The following is an 18710-nucleotide window of genomic DNA, read 5'->3' as shown; positions in this document are numbered from 1 at the left end:
AATACTTTTTTTGGAAAAGAATTTAGGGAGGCTCATTTTTTTTTTCTTTGTTTAATCACCTATAAATCAGACACGGTGACATTTAAAATAGTGGTTCCGCCTGAAAAATATTCCTCAATGCCTCTCTGTCAAACAAACAAAAAAAATTGTATTTACAATTTAGTTTGGGAGCTGTACTTGCTTTTAATTCAAATGTAATTTCAGGCAGAATTTGCTCATAAGAACCTCTGCATTTAACCTCTTACACCCTAAGGCACATGTGTCAAACTCAAGGCCCGCGGGCCACATGTGGCCCGCTACGTGATTTTATGTGGCCCTCTCCCCCCCACCACAGTTTTACAGGGCTATTGATTGACTTAAAATAGGTTTTGAGCACAAATTGACCACAAACTACATCTCCCATAATGCCTTCTGATTGTTACCAGCCACCATTAGGGCTTCTCGCCACTAGAGTGCAGCAGAGTCACCTCAAGCTGATTATTAATTTTCCCAGAGAATAAAACTGAAACATCGACAAGCTAACATCAAAATGTCTAAGAAGAGAAAAATCGATTTACAAGGAAGACTGTTTCATGAACGATGGGAAAACGAATACCTCTTTGTACTACAAGGTGAAAAACCAGTATGTCTTTTGTGTTCTGGGGCAGTGTCCGTTGTGAAAGAATACAATATACGTCGGCATTTTGAAACAAAACACGGAGCTAAGTACGCGAAATTTAGCCTTCAAGAAAAACAAAAAATTTCAGCAGATTTAAAAGGCAGATTGCAAATGCAGCAGAAATTGTTTACAAAAGCCACAGCCAAAAATGATGCAGCGGTGAAAGCAAGCTTTATTGTAGCTGAAGAAATCGCCCGAGCTTCAAAATCTTTTTCGGAGGGTGCATTTTTGAAGCAGTGTATGCTAAAGGTGTGTGAGCAGGTGTGTCCCGAAAAAGTACAGACTTTCCAAAATGTCAGGTTGTCAAGAAATACCATCGCGGAACGAGTTAAGGACATTGCCGGAAATATAGCGACACAGCTGGCCGAAGAAATGGGCAGCTGTCTAGCTTTTTCATTAGCTGTGGATGAAAGTACAGACAACGTGGATACGGCGCATTTGTCCATTTTTATTAGAGGGGTGATGCCAGACCTGTCTGTAACCGAGGAGCTCCTGGATATAGTGGCGCTGCATGGAACCACAACCGGCCGGGACATTTTTGATGCTGTGGAGAAGTCTGTCGGTAAAAATAAATTGCCGTGGGAAAGGTTGGTGGGACTAACTACAGACGGTGCACCTGCGATGTGTGGAGGAAAAACAGGCTTGGTTGGACTAATGAAGGAAAAAATGCAAAAAAGCAACAATCAGACGCCGCTGATCACGTATCATTGCCTTATCCATCAGGAAGCGCTGTGTGGAAAGGTTCTGGAGCTGGATAATGTGATGACCACTGTCACGAAAACAGTCAACTTTATTCGGGCGTGCGGCCTGAATCACCGCCAGTTTCAGATGTTCTTGCAGGAGGTGGGTTCAGAGCATGAAGATATGCCATACCATACAGAAGTAAGGTGGCTGAGTAGGAGCAAAGTCCTTAAACGATTTTTTGAACTTCGAAAAGAAATCGATCTTTTCATGAAAAACAAAGGAAAACCCTTGTCTGAACTGTCCGATCCGAAATGGCTGTGTGAATTTGCTATTTTATGTGACGTCACCGAGCATCTTGCTCAGCTAAATCAGAAACTACAAGGACGTAAACAAGTCATCACACAGATGTCCGACATGATCACAGCTTTCCAGCGCAAACTCGATCTATGGAAGTACCAGGTGGAACAAAACAATCTCGTCCACTTTCCTGCATGTCAGATCATCTCAGCCTCATTTCCCGGTGCTTTTTCATGTGCTCGGTTAACTACCAAACTAACTCTGTTAACAAACGAGTTTGATCGGCGCTTTTATGACTTTAAATCGCAACACTCTAGTTTTGACATCTTTGCCAATCCTTTCACCGCCGATGTCTGCAGTGCGCCCCACCGCCTTCAGATGGAGTTAATTGAGCTTCAAAGCGACAGTGGCCTGAGAGCGAAGTTCCGTGATGTTTCAATCGAGGACTTTTACCCTCTACTTCCCCCTGATTTGATGCCACAGCTTCGACTCCATGCAGCTCGTGTTTTGTCCATGTTTGGAAGCACCTATCTGTGTGAACAGATGTTTTCAATAATGAATTTAAACAAGACCAAGCATAGATCACGCATTACTGACGAAAACCTACACGCCGTTTTGCGGATTGCCACAGCACAAGAACTAAAACCAGACATCGACGAACTGACAAGGGGAAAACGGTGCCAGACATCCGGCCAGAAAACATTGGTAAGCACAAACAAACTGAATTAAAATAGAATTAATGTAAAACCAAAGTTCAGTATACTGGAATATGAATATAGTTTATTGATTTTGCTTGTGTTTTGTTTTGTGTTTATTTACAGAACACAACTGGTGAACGAGGATGTGTGTGAGTTGGTGACAGAGTGAAAAGGGATCAGCTTTGTGTTCAAGGACAGGCAACATCGCCTAATTGTTTTGTTCTTATGTGAAATACATGTTCGTTGTGTAAAAAATAACAAACGTTTTGTGAATGAAGTTGAGAGTTAACAGCAAAACTTGTTTTTATTCTTTGTCTGCTTATCTTTAAACACTGATTTAAGTAATGTAATTTTTCAACTGAGCAGCAATTTTACATCCATGCAAACTCAAATGTAATATTTAAAACTTGAATACATAAAATCAGTTACTTAACAATATGAGGCGTTGTTTAATTTATTTTTAACAATGTATTTCCATACATTTATGCTAGGGTTGACCAATTTTCCAGACCTATCACTCTGCAACTTTAGATGCGTTCCTTCTCTAACTAACACACCTGGATCTTTGACTCATTCATAGGCCTCTACAGAACTGAGTTGCTGCTACTGAGGGAAGTCAACCTTTTGTCTGGGGTATGTTTTAGCAGGGACGAATCTATAAGTTGCAGTCTGTTGCAGTCTGGAGGACGGTATAAATATTTCCTGATATATACCGTCAATGTGGCCCGTTGAGGGTGGCCAATATGCTGAAGTGGCCCTTGGTGAAATTGAGTTTGACACCCCTGCCCTAAGGGGATATAAATAAATTTCTGCCTGACAAAAACACACAAAAGTAAATAACTTCTAGCCTCAAAGCTATTAGATTTAAGAAGAAACTTTTGGTACGTCTGTAAAGGTAAGATGTCATAGAATGGTTTTCTGGTGTCAGCACCATTGTAGCTTTGACCCTGCCTGAAATATTAGGGACAAAATACAAAATATTTTGCAATTTTTGAACCTCGCCAAAATTTTCTTTGAAATAAACATTGCAAAACACTACCAAAATATTATTTATAGCACAAAAAAGTAGTACAGACTTTCAAATCTAAATGTGTAAAAATATACAAAATGTGGACTCAATCAGATGAATCATATTTATTTTAGAATGGTATTAGTGAGAAATTTCTTAGGCGGAGAGGCCATTTTGGCACATTTATCCATAAATGTCACCAAACTGTGCCAAATATGTTTTTTACATCAAAACTGGGGGTTTGGTAAAACTACAAGGTCATGTAGCAGCTGGACCCGCCGGTGGGTCCGTAGGGTTCAAGGGGTTAAGGGTTAACATGTTTTTGTTGGTGTTTTCAACGTAGCATGGAGGAAATCTGCAATATCAGCTGGTCGTGCTCTATGCAAGCACAGTTTGTTTTGCCATCTGAGGGGGAGTTTCGGGCGTCTTGTGATTGGCTGCCGTCAGCTGTACCTCCTCTATAGACTATGTGGCAAAAGTTGTAAAAACTTTAATATGACTGCGTTGTTTTCTATTTATTATAAATTTGTAACCATTTCATTGTTTTTCCACATTATCCAAATAGGAACGTGTCTGTACATTTTTTGAAGAAAAGAAATGATACATCACCATTTGGAATAAATCAAATATAGCAGGAAATATGAGAGGAAACACAGCTTTACTCACCTCCTCTTGCTCAATCTCGGTTGTTAGGTGCTTCGATGGAAGGAGGCCGGGTAGTCTGCTACAGACCAACTCCATCTCATGCACCCCTGCAGGATGCAGCATGGGGGGAGGATTCTGGTACTGAGACTTGATTGCATCTGGCACCTTAACAACAACAATGTGTCTTAAAAGCAGATCAGTTTAGCCAATATTCAAATTCCTTTCCATTTTAACGATTACTGTAAGGAAAAATCTGCAAAAGTCCATTTAGGCTACATTCACACAGCAGCCTGAGGTGACCTAAATATTTTTGCCTTTATGTTACCTGTATCTGATCTTTTCATGGCAGTCTGAGCAAAACAGATCTGATTTTTTCTAAAGCGATCCAGGTCATTTGGCTATGTGGCCCTGAATTATGAAGGTAGATTTTTTCTTTATCATTCAATCAAAAAACGTTTGTTTCAATCAAAAAATATATTTTCAATTAAAAAAACCTTCACTTCTTTAAAAAAAACAAACTTTTTAATCAAAGAAAAAAAGTTTTTGAACGCAAAAAATATATTTGAGACAAAGAAAAATACATTTGAACACTGCTTTTCTTTGAAAATGTTTTATTTAATAGAAGTAAAATTGTTTTTTGATTGGACCATATAATGGGTAAGACATTTGTGTCTCTATTATTCAATCAAAAAAGAAGTTGCTTCAAACAAACAAACAAACACCACAATCAATAAAAAAGTAACTTCAATGAAAAGATGAACGTTTTCAATCATAGAAAATTGTTTTTGAATGCAAATAAAATATTTGAGATTCCAAAAATTGCATTTGAACACTTTTTTATTATTGAAAATGTTCTCTTTGGTTGAAGCAATCTATTTTGTGTTTGGGCCATACATGGGTAGGACATTTGTGTCTTAATCATTCAAATCCCAAAAAGTTGTTTCAAGAGAATGAATTTTAATTTGTGTTTTAATTTTCTTTTTTAAAGTGGAAAAAAATTCGAAGTTCAAATAGTTTAATTTGAATCACAATTTTTTTTGAAGTGCAAAACATTTTTTAAGTTCAAATTTTTTTGAATAAATCATTTTGACACAAACATTCCACAATAGGCCGGTGCTTCTCTATTGGTCAGATAGATCATAATTGATTGACAGAGTAGAGTAGAGGTACTGCATCCTGATATTTACACCACATCAGATACCGTTCCCCCCGTCTAACATGGGGGGAACATTATCCAATGTTGTGTAAATATCATCAGGCTGCATTACCTCTACTCATGGGTGTGAAGTTTTTCAACAGGGCATTCAGATCTAGTGAGTGTATGAAGTCAATAACTGGGGATGTTTAATTCTGAAATGCTTTTTTCACAAAAAAAACAACAAAAAAAACAACAAAAAACAAATTCTCTTCAATACCTTTTTGTTTTTTGCATTTGCACAGTTTTTTCTTTGAATTTATTTATTTTTTTTGATTGAAACAACTTTTTGGGAGTTGAATGATTAAGACAAATGTCCTACCCATGTATGGCCCAAACACAAAATAGATTACTTCAACCAAAGAGAACATTTTCAATAATAAAAAAAAAAAAATTCAAATGCAATTTTTGGACTCTGTTTGTTTGTTTGAAGCAACTTCTTTTTTGATTGAATAATAAAGACACAAACCTTCATACTGAATGTGATACAAATCTGATCTTTTCAAATGCGACCCTAGTCTGAACGGCCAGGTCGCATTCCTCTGATCTGAACGTCATTATTACCGTTCTGCATCTTGCTATGCAGAAGCGAGAAGAAAAACCCCAACCATGACGGATGATAATGGAGAGTGCAGTATTTTTTTTCAACCATCTTGAAAAGTCTGAGTTTTTAAGGTTGGGAAAGATGGCTAGATCCGCTCCAGCACTAGTATTAACGTTTACTTCCGTAAACACAAAGCATGCTTGCGAAGTCATGGCGTCCTCTACTGCGCATGCGTATGTGTGTATTTTCAAGACATGAAAGGGGGGTGAGGGGGCATTGGATCAGAGATTGCATGAATGATTGAAGACTAAATTTGACTTTTGAAAATCCAATACCAAAAACCGCCAGAAGATAGCAAAAGTGCATCTATTCCTAGTGTGAAAGAGAGGTCGTGTTTTTGGTAAGGAAAGCACAAACCCTTACTTTCAACTCGCATACATGGTCAGTTATTGACGCTCGTCCATCAGCTGTTGCTGTAGCTCCCAGCAAACGTGTAGTCTGCACGGCCGCACGGCAGCAGCTTGTTGACCAGGGTCTAATGTTTGCACAGCACCTTTTTGCTGCTGGATGCGTAAATAAGCTTCCTGGAGCGCAGCGTGCTGGAGTTCATGAACTTCATTTCATGCAAATGCGTGCTCTCTATCATCCTTCTCTCCAAACACAAAGTTTCTTTTAATCATTTTTTGACTTTTAACACCTCTCTCAGTTGAATGGAGCCCTAATGAAAGGAGGTACAAGCTTTCCTAAGACCCACCCACTTCTTCTTCTGATTGGCTAATACTGTTAGTTTCAGAGCGCTCCTTTGCTACAAACGCAAGGGGGCCGGAATACTTTAATCCCTGCATATATTTGCAAATATGAACGCAATAAAATCAGATTTCACAAAAAAAATTTGAAATAGAGTTTAAGGTGAACATAGCCTTAGAAACTAATCTATATATCTATAATAATGCATAAAATGAACACTCATGTACAGCCATGGCCAAAAGTTTTGAGAATGATTCAAATGTTAATATTTACAAAGTTTACTGCTTCAGTTTTTATAACGGCAATTTGCATATAGTCCAGAATGTTACAAAGAGTGATCGTAACAGCAATGAATTGCAAAGTCAATATTTGCCTTAAAAAATTAAATTTATCCCCCAAAACACATTTCAATGTCATTGCAGTCCTGCCTTAAAAGGAGCAGCTAACATGGTTTCAGTGATTGCTCCATTAACACAGGTGTGGGTGGTGATGAGGACAGGGCTGGAGATCAATCTGTCATGATTAAGTAAGAATGACGCCACTGGACACTTTAAAAAGAGGCTGGTGCTTAGCATCATTTTTTCTCTTCTGTGAACCGTGGTGATCTCTAAAAAAAACAAGTGCAGTCATCGTTGCACTGCACAAAACTGACCTAACAGGAAAGAGAATCGCAGCTAAAAAGAAAGTGCTTCAGCTGTGGGATGGGGCTACCAGCGGTGCAGAGCTTGCTCAGGAATGGCAGCAAGCAGGTGTGAGTGCATCTGCACGCACTGTGAGGCGGAGACTCTGGGAGCAAGGCCTGGTTTCAAGGAGGGCAGCAAAGAAGCCACTTCTCTCCAGGAAAAACATCAGGGACAGACTGATATTCTGCTAAAGGTACAGGGAGAGGACTGCTGAGGACTGGGGGAAAGTCATTTTCTCTGATCAATCCCCTTTCCCATTGTTTGGGACATCTGGAAAGCAACTGATTCAGAGAAGACGAGGTGAGCGCTACCACCAGTCTTGTCTCATTCCAACTGTAAAGCATCCTGAAACCATTCATGTGTGGGGTTGCTTCTCAGCCAAGGGAGTCGGCTCTCTCACAGTCTGACCTAAAAACACAGCCATGAATAAAGAATGGTACCAGAATGTCCTCCGAGAGGAACTTCTCCCAACCGTCTAAGAGCAGTTTGGCGATGAACAATGCCCTTTCCAGCATGATGGAGCACCTTGCCATAAAGCAAAGGTGATATCTAACTGGCTCAGGGAACAAAACAGAGAGATTGGATCCATGGCCTGAAAACTCCCCTGATCTTAATCCCATTGAAAACTTGTGGTCAATCATCAAGAGATGGGTGGACAAACCAAAACCTAGGAATTCTGACTAAATGCAAGCATTGATTGTGCAAGAATGGACTGCTATCAGTCAGGATTTGGTCCAGAAGTTGATTCTGCCAGGGAGAAATGCAGAGGTCCTGAAGAAGAGAGGTCAACACTGCAAATATTGACTTGCTGCAGTATCGTATTCTGTCATTAAAAGCTTTTGTTACTCATAATATGATTGCAATTGTATTTCTGTATGTGACGACAACATCTGACATAGACACATGAAAAACCAGAGGGCAGCAGATCATATTAAATAATAATATTTGTGTCATTCTCAATACGTTTGGCCATGACTGTATACAGTAAAGTTAAACTAGATAGTAAGAAATGTAAAGGAACGTACCTTTATTGTTTTCTTTTTCTGGTAAGAGGACCGCCTATTGGGAGCATTCTGTCGATGGACTCTACGAAGAAAGTTCAACCTGACAGCATGCTGAGATATCCTGTCCTGGAATTGGTCAAAGAGCTGACAGCGGCTTGACAAGCTAAGGGTTCTCTGGTTCAGCTGGAATGAAACGTGTATTCACATTAAAAACCTAAAGGCGGCTCAGAAAACATGCAAAAACATGCATTTAATGGCAGCTCCATCTTTTTCTCTTACCACTAAATGCTCAACGTGGTTTGGACACATCCACTTGCCAGCAGGTAAAGCTGTCAGTGGGGGGTCCAGACAGTCCATGTGGAAAAGAAGTGGACAATAATCACACTGGATCAGCGGAGCCAATCTGCAACTCCTGTTTGAGGAAACCCAGGTCCATCAGTACCGACAGGGTGGGGGGGGGGATACAGGATACATTTTTGAATCATGTTTCTCTTCCATTAATACGTGTATAAATCAGGTCAGCTCTATTCCACAGGATTAGTTTGCTTTCAGTTACATTTGAACAGCATCTCAATGTAGTCCAGCAGCTCAGACTGCTGCTGGACTAAGAGTAAAAGAACTACAACGCTCAGTGAGTGACTAGACTAGAAACCCTGGAGAAGTACATGATGGAGATGGAAACCATAAAGCAGTAACAGGGTATAGACAAAGGACATGTGAGCGTGAGGTAACACTACCCGATGAAAGTATTCCATTAAAATGTGAAACATTGTACCTGGGCAATCTACAATTGGACACATGGACTAAGAAAGACAAAAAAACTGCTGGCTACACTACTGGCCGCCAGTAAGAAGGCCATCACAAGGAAATGGATGAAACCAGACCCACCCACTATTGATGAATGGGTTGAAATTTTTTTCCAGATTTATGTGATGGAAAGGACCTGCTTTTCCCTCCAATTAGAAAAAAAAATGTTATAAGATTTGGTCCAAATGGACTGAGTACGTGAAACCAATTAGACCCGACTTCATTTGATTGTTCTTCTGAAATATGTCTTGCCCTCTTATGTCTTTGTGGTTTTTATCACTTGAGGTTGTGCAATCCCCATTAATTCTGTTCATTTTTGTTATCTTTACAATGAAGGTAGTGATATTCTGTAAAAAAAATACCAGAAAGGCAACGTGGACAAAATCACTTGAACTTTCTGCTTATATCCTCAGTTATAATCTTAAATGGATGAAGCTGTGATTACTGATGTGATAGAAATCTGTCTTTATAAAAAGAAAAAAAAAAGGTAGTCAGCACCTCTTTTTTGCCCGTGAATATTAAGTCCAGTATGTCAAGTGTCTTTAGTGACTTGGTTGAGGACAATGGCGACATCAGGTGGCCAATATGTGAACACATAGGGAGTCATGGGTAAGGTGTGTAAAGGACTGGTTATACTCCCTGCAGCAGCGTGTCGCAGTGAACTTGACGCAGACATTATTGATTTATGCTCAATTTTGAGCGTGGTCTGCGCTATATGCTGTGGGTCTAGATACAGTCGAGGCGGAGAGGAAGAGGGGCAAATTTTGTATGACAACGGAGGGAAATGAGGGCGAAAAAGTGCGGGGATCCAGGTGGAAAAATGGGTCCATCGTTCTCGCACACCTTCTTCTTCTTCTTCTAGCTGGTCCAACTTCACAACTTGTTTTCCGCAATCGCGATTATAAAAACAAAACAAGCCAGCCTCCTGTCTGCGGCACTGTCTGAGTTCACCTACAATTTGGGAGAGTTCTGTGGACGTCTTTTTGTTCTCTGCGACACCTACGCAGACGACCTGGTTTTAAGATTAACTGGTTGGTTACCTCGTTAAGATTCAACTTAGACAAAAAACAATTTATATTAATTTGTTTTTGTGATTTAAAACAGCATTTAAAAAGGAATCATTTAAGATTACAGTTGGCGTTTTCTCCAGTTAATGATTTAGTTACCAGATTATTTAATAATGATTAAAATTATTGCTTAATCATGAATAATCAATGTAAAGGTTTCATCTCCAATAGGTACATGCAAATCAGACACTACTACACTCAGAATGTGATGGAAGTCCATGGCATCGTTGGTTTTGAATTTCTGAAAGTCTTTCTTTCAGTGTTTGAGGGTAAACCTAACTAAATAAATAGAAATAGGAATAGGAATTTAACAAGTTAAAGACAATGAAAACACAAATGTTTATTCATTATGGGATGGTATCAGGGAGACTTTTTGCAATACTGAGTTAATGTTGCGAGGTGAATTTGAGAAGATTTATATGAAAAATTCTAGACAAAGATTATTCTAATATAAAGGTTGGGCCTGATGGTGGCGCTAGGGGACAACTCACTGATTTTCAAGGGTTTACTTACATTTTTTTAATGTAACAAATAAACAAAGAACCTGTGACGAAACAATGGTCAACAATATTCTGTAAATCATTTTCTGGACGCTGATATCCTTGGGGTCAAACTGACCTAACTGTTAGCATATCTGAGAGCGAGAGGAGGGTTAAGTAATATGAATTACACAAACAGTTTCCCCAAACCATTACCTATCATTATAAAAAGCTGACTTAAACGGACTAGGGGCAGGAATTGGGAAAGAATCCATGTCCAGTTTATTAAAGGGGAACACCGTTTTTTTCACATTGGCGCCTTGATTTTAGGTTATTACATCATGTCATTCCATATTAGTTTTGTGTCATTTGGAGCTTTTCTGAAGATATTTGTTTTTCTAATCCAACTTACGTCTTCCTATGGGCAACGAGTTGAAGGCAACAACTAAACTGTTCATAATTTATTCTTTATGGTACGCCAGCATTCAGAACATGTAGGCCAATCACTGTCCCCCAGACATCTGCGGTTATATTATTTATATTTTTTACAAACAAACGGTGGTGTGTATGACCTCATCTGTGCGCCGGACTGGAGTTGTGACAGGCGGATACCCTCTACCCATTCTATTAATTTTGCAAGCTAATCTAAATCGTTCAATTCCATTTCTAGAGCGAGATCATCTGTAGTAGCAGCACTAGACATCTTCCAGGCATGTGAGGAAAACTAGCAGCAGTTCAGCGGACAGGAAGAATGAACGGTAGCCGGCGCGCGCGGATGACGTCATACACGCGCCGCTTTGTTTTAACAAAAATATCAATATGAAAAATATAACGGCGGATGTCTGAGGGACAGTGATTGGCCTACATGTTATGAATGCTGGCGTACCATAAAGAATAAATTATGAACAGTTTAGTTTGTGCCTTCAACTCGTTGCCCATAGGAAGACGTTACTTGGATTACAAAACCAAATATCTTCAGAAAAGCTCCAAATGACACAAAACTAATATGGGTGAGTAAAAAAAAAAAACGGTGTTCCCCTTTAATGCTGATTGGTTATGAATTGTTAAAAAGCAAAACTGAGTCCACCCACTTATCTCTCCACTGTCCTGAATTCAATTTAAACGATGCCCATCCCTATACTTGAGATGTTGCGGTTATAAAATCTGAGTGACGGTCTCATAGTAAAACCGACACGTAGTTAAGAGGGTTCCAGCGCTGTGAATACTGCCGGTCTGCGAATCGTTTCTGCCTGCTCCTGCTAGCTTTTGGCTGCAGTTACCCTCAGCGCCAGGCGTGCCACTTGAGTCTTATTTTCTCATCCTGTCTCTAGTTCCTTTAACCAGATTGAAGATCAAACATGACTGGAATAAATGCTCATATTGACGTATTGAGGTTGCTCCAACTTTGCAGATGTTTGGAGAATCCAAATGTTTTGTTTTTTTCCTGAAGAGTATCAGTCTCGGTTAAGCTATGGCCTCGCTTTGGAGGGAAGACACAAAAAAAGTAAACACGTGGCTTACCTATTGCATGAAAAACAGACTTTGACAGGTAGAGGAACCAGGCCATTGGGATCCAGTTCGTGCTGGGGTCTCCTGAACGGCTTACCCAGCAGCTCCTCTTTTCTCCTTCGTTTACTGCTGCCTAAAAAAAAAAAAACAACAGAAACAACTTTAGTATAAGTTAACGATAGTGGTGCTTAAACTGTCTTACGCTCTTTTTTGTAATTAAATCGTTAAATCTTTCATTTGTATATATATATTTTTCTCAGTTAAGGAAATACAAGTCCATAGGGATTACTGGAATTGGACCAAACACCAATTGGGTCAAACATTCAGCTAACAGTCATCGATGTAAAAGTGCAGACAAGAAACGCCCCACAAAGTCAGGTGACAATTATACACCAAGCATTGGTGAGACAGAATCTGAATAAATGATCCATGGTTCACCTGTGATTTGTCCTTTAACATTTCGCCTCTAGACGTCTTTCTTTAGATTAAATCCTACCTCAAATAACTAAACATGTTTGATTAGTGTCATGTCAGTTTTGTTGCCAAACAAAAGACTTTTCAAAGGAGTTAAAACTGCTGTGGCATGGCACCGTATGTCACATGACCCGTTCAGCAAATGATCCCATCCTCACAATACACAGACATGTTTGTAAGAGGGCATCAATATGCTCCAAGCACAGAGAAGCTATTTAATACATCTCAAACTAAGCTAACATTTCAACAAAAACATTATTTCAGTGCAGAAAGGAGTTTTTTCCCCCCCAAGCTTGTTATTGACATTACACTGTCACAGATACAGATCAATGAAATAAACACTCTGCATTTACAGGGTTCCTACAGCATAAGGCAAATTAAATTCAATACTTTTTAATGCCACTTGAAATAAAAATTTAAGACCAAATTCACAAGAAATACAAGAAAAACCTGCTTGCAATAACTTAACCCAAAGGTTTATTTTAACATAAACCACTGCACGAATGTTTCAAATGTTGAAAAGCTTCGCATACAGGAAGAAAGCTAAAAACACACAAATGACAGATATATTTTAACAATTATTTAACTGAATTCACAAATTTGTTTTAGCAGGGAACAAAACAAATCAGTTTTAAAGCCACAACATAACCAGTGCTAAGTCTTTTTTGCAGCTATTTTTCTTTGTATGGTTTTCTTAGTATGTTTGATTTGGTGATAAGTGGAGGCGTTGCAGAGACAAGGGTGGAACTAAACTGAGAAATACCGGCTGTTTCTCTGTAACTCCATTTTGACGCTTTGTGTTTCGTGCTTCGCATGTGCGACTCCACTGCCTTAATTCCCATCGTTCTGAGCTTGAATGACTTCTTGCACTAAATCCACTGAGCCTCATGTATGTTCCCTGGTTTTAGCCATGGAGAAAACTCTTGGCTGGAGCCAGTTTTGGTTACATTTACACTTGCTCATATTTTCCAGACAAAAAGTTAATGGCGCATCTCCCAAATGTCCCAGCCGCAACAACGCTTTTATTGGTTCCGCTATCGGGACGGAACCAATAATGGCGAGCCGTTATTTTTTTTAAATAAAAAACAATTTGTCAATTTTTATGTTTTATTAAGATTACAAAAATAAATCGTAATAAAAATAATCCTATTTATGATGTTTTAAAAATTAAGACCTAGGAAAGACTGATTTAAGATATTTTAATACCAATTAAGGCCTTTGTTTTATTTTGAAGAATTCAATGCCTTTTAAGACTTTTTAACCCCTTGAACCCTACGGACCCACCGGCGGGTCCAGCTGCTACATGACCTTGTAGTTTTACCAAACCCCCAGTTTTGATGTAAAAAACATATTTGGCACAGTTTGGTGACATTTATGGATAAATGTGCCAAAATGGCCCCTCCGCCTAAGAAATTTCTCACTAATACCATTCTAAAATAAATATGATTCATCTGATTGAGTCCACATTTTGTATATTTTTACACAACATTTAGATTTGAAAGTCTGTACTACTTTTTTGTACTATAAATAATATTTTGGTATTGTTTTGCAATGTTTATTTCAAAGAAAATTTTGGCGAGGTTAAAAAATTGCAAAATATTTTGTATTTTGTCCCTAATATTTCAGGCAGGGTCAAAGCTACAATAAGAAAACCATTCTATGACATCTTACCTTTACAGACGTACCAAAAGTTTCTTCTTAAATCTAATAGCTTTGAGGCTATAAGTTATTTACTTTTGTGTGTTTTTGTCAGGCAGAAATTTATTTATATCCCCTTAGGGTGTAAGAGGTTAAGGACCCGCGGGAACCTGATTTAACCCATCCCCTTGGGGAGCAGTGGGCTGCCATTGTGCGGCGCCTAGGGAACAAGGAGGGGGGGAAGGGTATTGCTCAGGGATCCAGAGTGGCAGTCTGTTGGAGTGGCACTCGAAATCAAAACCTCAGGATTCCAAGCTGTATGTCCTAACCACTAGGCTGCCACAGCCTTAGACTCTAGTGATCCGCTACGCAGAGATACGCTGCGGAGAACTCTGGGCTGATCTTCAGGGGGGATGGGGGGTGACAAACAGACCCAAGCTTAGCATTCCACCGTTACAGCAGAAGAGAGACCAGCCTCTCAAGAAGCTGCGTTTCAGAGCCCAGGCTGTGCAGCGCCACTATTTCTACATTACAAGACTTAGCATCTAATTAGAACCGACTTTTTATCCATTGCATCAGTACCCAGGATAAAAATATCATGAGAGAAGGTCTCTAGTCGCTGTGACATACTGACCTGGTAGTGCAGTAGTGCACGTGAGCTCACTGGGCAGCTGGAACTGTGTGGGATTTCTCTCCATGGCTGCAGCAATAAGGAGCTGAAAGGGTCTCTTGAGCAGACGCGGTGGCGGCACAGACAGCGTCGCACCATCAGGTTCAACTGCCTGGACATCATCCTCAGGTTCAGCTGCCTCCTCCTCTCCATCGTTTTGCTCCTCTGATGGGGTCGGGGTGGATGAAGTGTTGGATGTCGGTGTCCCGGGACGACTGCTCGGCCTGCTGCTTGTCCTGCGTTCCAGGAGACGAACTTGAGCCACTCGTAAACCAGGACCGGCAGCCCCTGCCCCTGGAGGCAGGCCGTCAAGTCTCAACGGGCCGGTGTTCAGCTCAAGTTCTCCCATCGGAGAAGTGGAACGCTTAGTTGAAGATCGTTCTGGGAAGCCATTTGTTTGCTCAGGCTTCTGCTCCCTCTTCTGGTGGCAACAAAAACAACAAAAGGAAGAGAACCGTTTCAGATGCTATCAACCAATGTTATAATGAGCATCTTACAGATAGGGTTTTAGACAAAGTGGAAGAAACTATTCATATTCAGTACAGAATAAAGAACAAACAAATGTTATTTTATTTATATATATATATATAAATAGGTAAGACTGCCAAATTCTTCATTTTTACTGTCGACAGGCTGCAACTATTTCCCAAACTCCTTGTTTTTTAGCCACTTGTGCTGAAATTTGCATTTTCCCATTCTCTAGCGTCTTCTCTGTCTTGAGCTTCTTCACCGAACATACGGCTATCTGACAAAATTGTTTTTATAACCATATTCTTTTAATAGTTAAAGAATTGTAAATGCCACAATAATCACACTTAATGAATTTTAATGCCAATTAAAGCCTTAATTTAAAAAATAACATTTTCTAATGAAACCCTGTATGAGGGAAGATATGTCCAATCTGTTCCATATCTGCAAGGTTTGTGCATACATTCAGAGGATATGAAAAGAAGAGAGGAGTACATGTCTGTTTGGGGTCAAAAAAAACAACCTTATAACTCCACACCTTACCTTTTTTCTCACATTACAGCGATGACACATCCATTCCCCAGGAGGAAGCATTTCTTCACTAAGTGGTGGGTTGCTACGGTAAAGAAGAAAAAAACAAAAAGATGGTGAGTTGGTAGACTGATTTATGATGCCTGCACACAAAAGAACTTGTTTTTGTACTAAGATTTAATGCAATTTAAAGATTTACTTATGTATTCAACAGGGACAGTGTACATTAATAACCATTTATGGAAATGCACCAGAATTAGCCAAAGGTTATTTTTCATCTGTTGTTCCTGGACAGATCTTAAAACTGTCTACCTATAAACACAACAGTAAGAATTTAACAGTGAAAAATAAAAATATAAAAAGAAATAAAAATTATTTGACACATATCTCAATTTGTCTGATTTTTTTATTTTGAAAGTCTGCTTCACCAAATAGTTAATGTTTTTGACACAAAGTTCCTAGAGGAGTGGAATTGTTACCTCAATGCAAATGCTATTGTGGGAATTATGAATTATGTGTTTATATTTCTATAATATAAAGAAAATACTTTCAAACAGTTTTAAGGGTTTATGTAACTCAATAAAAGCAGTTCCTTTGACTCCATCTCATGGCCGCATAACTGTACTACATAAAAACACCGCTGCTCATTGGAGCCTGCTTCCACTCAAACTACACATACCTTAATGCTCTACAGCCTAATATTCAGTCAAATCCATCCATTTAACACACAGCAGATCAATACATCAAATACAAAGATTAAATGACAAGGAGGCAGGTTACTGTTGATACGAAAAGATGTTGGTGAAAGAAACTGAGCGGAACTCAGGATGGAAAAACACAAGTATCATCGGACTAACAGGACTATCCTAAAGTCTGAAAATGCTTCTTTTAGCTCATTTACTGACTTTTCATCCGTCGGTGTCGAACAGTGCCGCTAGTTACTAAGATGGCGCTTGACCGGGGACAAAAAGCTGGAGTACGCCATATTGTAAACATGAGCACAGTGAACACCATTTTTAGCAACACAGCCTATACAGACTGTAGCAGCCGCGGAGGCAGCAGCTAGTGAGCTAATGCTGCCCCCTACCGGACGAAAGAAGCACCTACAACATTCTTACAAGCCTTTTAATCAAATCATTTATACTACATTAGATAGAATGCATGCCTAATTTAAGCTTCGAGATTCCCCAACAGGATGTAATAATGAAGCTTAAACATCAGCATTTGCCAATGAATAAGATAATGTGTAAATAATGTCAATGCTATAGCCGTACAGGAGGTGGTATGGTCGCAAAGGTTTTTTTGTTTTGTTTACCGCGAACCAATTTAACACGCTTTCATGTGAAGTGTCTGTGTTACTCACCAGCACTGTAAATGAAAAGCAGCTGGACAGTGGTCGCAGCACAGCAGATCTCCCCCCTCACGGCAGCTATCGCAGGTGTCGTGGTTTGTGGCCCTACCGCTTCTCCGAACGTCTCTTACAAGCTTCCGACTCTTTTTCTCAACATCTTCTGACTTCGGAGGTGCCAACAGAGTTTGGATTTGCTGTCAAATAGATCCCCACCCCCCAAAAAAACACAATAAATGCACATGCAAATACAAAACAGTCGGAAATAATAGTACCGAGTACCATAAGAAACAGTGAATGGTGCGCGACAAGCAGAGTCAATTTGTGGCCTCTATACCGATTCCCATATACAGACCTTACTGGGAGATCGACATGCTCGACAAAAAACTTGTCGAACCACAATCTTATTTATAATAACCAGAAATCGGTAGCAGAAGAAAACAGAATATAAGCATCGCTGTAGTTCTACTGAGGCCTTCTAGCTTAACAACCTTACCTCCATCAAGCCTCCAGAGGTATCCAAATCGTACACAATCGTCGGCGTCTCCATTTTGTTCCACATTCATCCAGAAGCAACCTCGAAAAAAATAAAAACAAATGGTGGAGCCAAAATCCTTGGGGGAACCCTCTGGTGAACGTAGAGCCCAACGAAAAGTTTAACCCCAATTGCTTAGGTTGCTAAGAGAGCGCTAGCTAGCCAGCTACCTACTGGGACTAGACAGCCACTCAAGGTTGAGAAGCTAACGGGCTCGTTAGCTTCAGTTGTCGGCTCAAACTAAAACGGCAGAAAAGAACGATAATATCGCTATAAACGCTTATGTTCCAAAGCAGCTGCAAACTATAGACGTATAGACAAGTAATCCAATATTCTACCACCAGTCGACTCTTGTTCATCGTGACAAAAATCTTCTGCGGCCTAGCTGGCAAGGAAAGACTCTTTTTTCTGCTTTAGCGAAAAAACAGTCCAGTAGACCTGCAAACCCATCCTGTTCCATTGTCTAAAGAAAACAGAACTTCAAATATGTGTAAATGTAAGGTTTGTTATCCAATATCCGGATCCGAAGAGGTTGACAAAGTGTAATCCACAGTCCGGGGATGTAAAGATGCAAATATTAGTTGATGTTATTGTTGTGAAAAGGCTGTGCATCTACACTGCCTGCTAACAACATCCTCTTCCAGTTGGCGCAATCGCGAACCGCTGGCTGCGCATGCGCACATTAAAGAATGCAGATGTTTTTCTTTACATATCTTAACATTCAAAATAAATCTTTTTTGTCACTCGCTTTGTGACGAATTTGTTTTTGTAGTCTAATTAGATTAATTAATTGAATGTGTTGACTTTTAAATTAAATAGTTTCAATGTCACTACTGTATGAAGTTTATTTTGTTTGAAAACAATTTGTGGATTGTATGTGTGAATTTGAAGCTGTAGAGAGAGTTTTGTATTTGTAGAATAAAACAATTCACACTTTTTTCTTTACACCTGCACATAAAAAAACTGATAATGTAAGACGTTTTTGATGTGCAACTTGTAGAACAGAATTTGTTTAATGGT

General features: G+C 39.5%; 1 protein-coding gene across 2 annotated transcripts in view; it reads right to left on the bottom strand.

Annotated features, from left to right (window-relative positions):
* phf12b (PHD finger protein 12b) overlaps positions 1-18353 on the bottom strand; it is a 30557-nt gene extending 12204 nt beyond the window's left edge. Inside the window, exons 1-8 of one of the 2 annotated variants that reach the window (XM_038285982.1) lie at positions 17652-18353; positions 17171-17352; positions 15820-15892; positions 14773-15229; positions 12039-12159; positions 8444-8576; positions 8186-8347; positions 4013-4156 (exon numbers count right to left, since the gene is read on the bottom strand). In XM_038285982.1, the coding sequence (XP_038141910.1) occupies positions 4013-4156; positions 8186-8347; positions 8444-8576; positions 12039-12159; positions 14773-15229; positions 15820-15892; positions 17171-17352; positions 17652-17717 (1338 nt within the window). In that variant the 5' untranslated portion in view covers positions 17718-18353. Of the gene's footprint in view, positions 1-4012; positions 4157-8185; positions 8348-8443; positions 8577-12038; positions 12160-14772; positions 15232-15819; positions 15893-17170; positions 17353-17651 lie in introns of those variants that run through there. The other variant, XM_038285983.1, reaches the window with a different exon arrangement.
* Between the last annotated feature and the right edge of the window lie 357 nt (positions 18354-18710).

Source organism: Cyprinodon tularosa, unplaced genomic scaffold (assembly GCF_016077235.1).
Source record: "Cyprinodon tularosa strain WSP-4 unplaced genomic scaffold, ASM1607723v1 ctg219, whole genome shotgun sequence".
In the NCBI taxonomy this organism is placed as follows: Eukaryota; Metazoa; Chordata; class Actinopteri; order Cyprinodontiformes; family Cyprinodontidae; genus Cyprinodon; species Cyprinodon tularosa.
The sequence above is the reverse complement of the archived record's forward strand: the minus strand, read 5'-3'. Positions and strand labels throughout refer to the sequence as shown.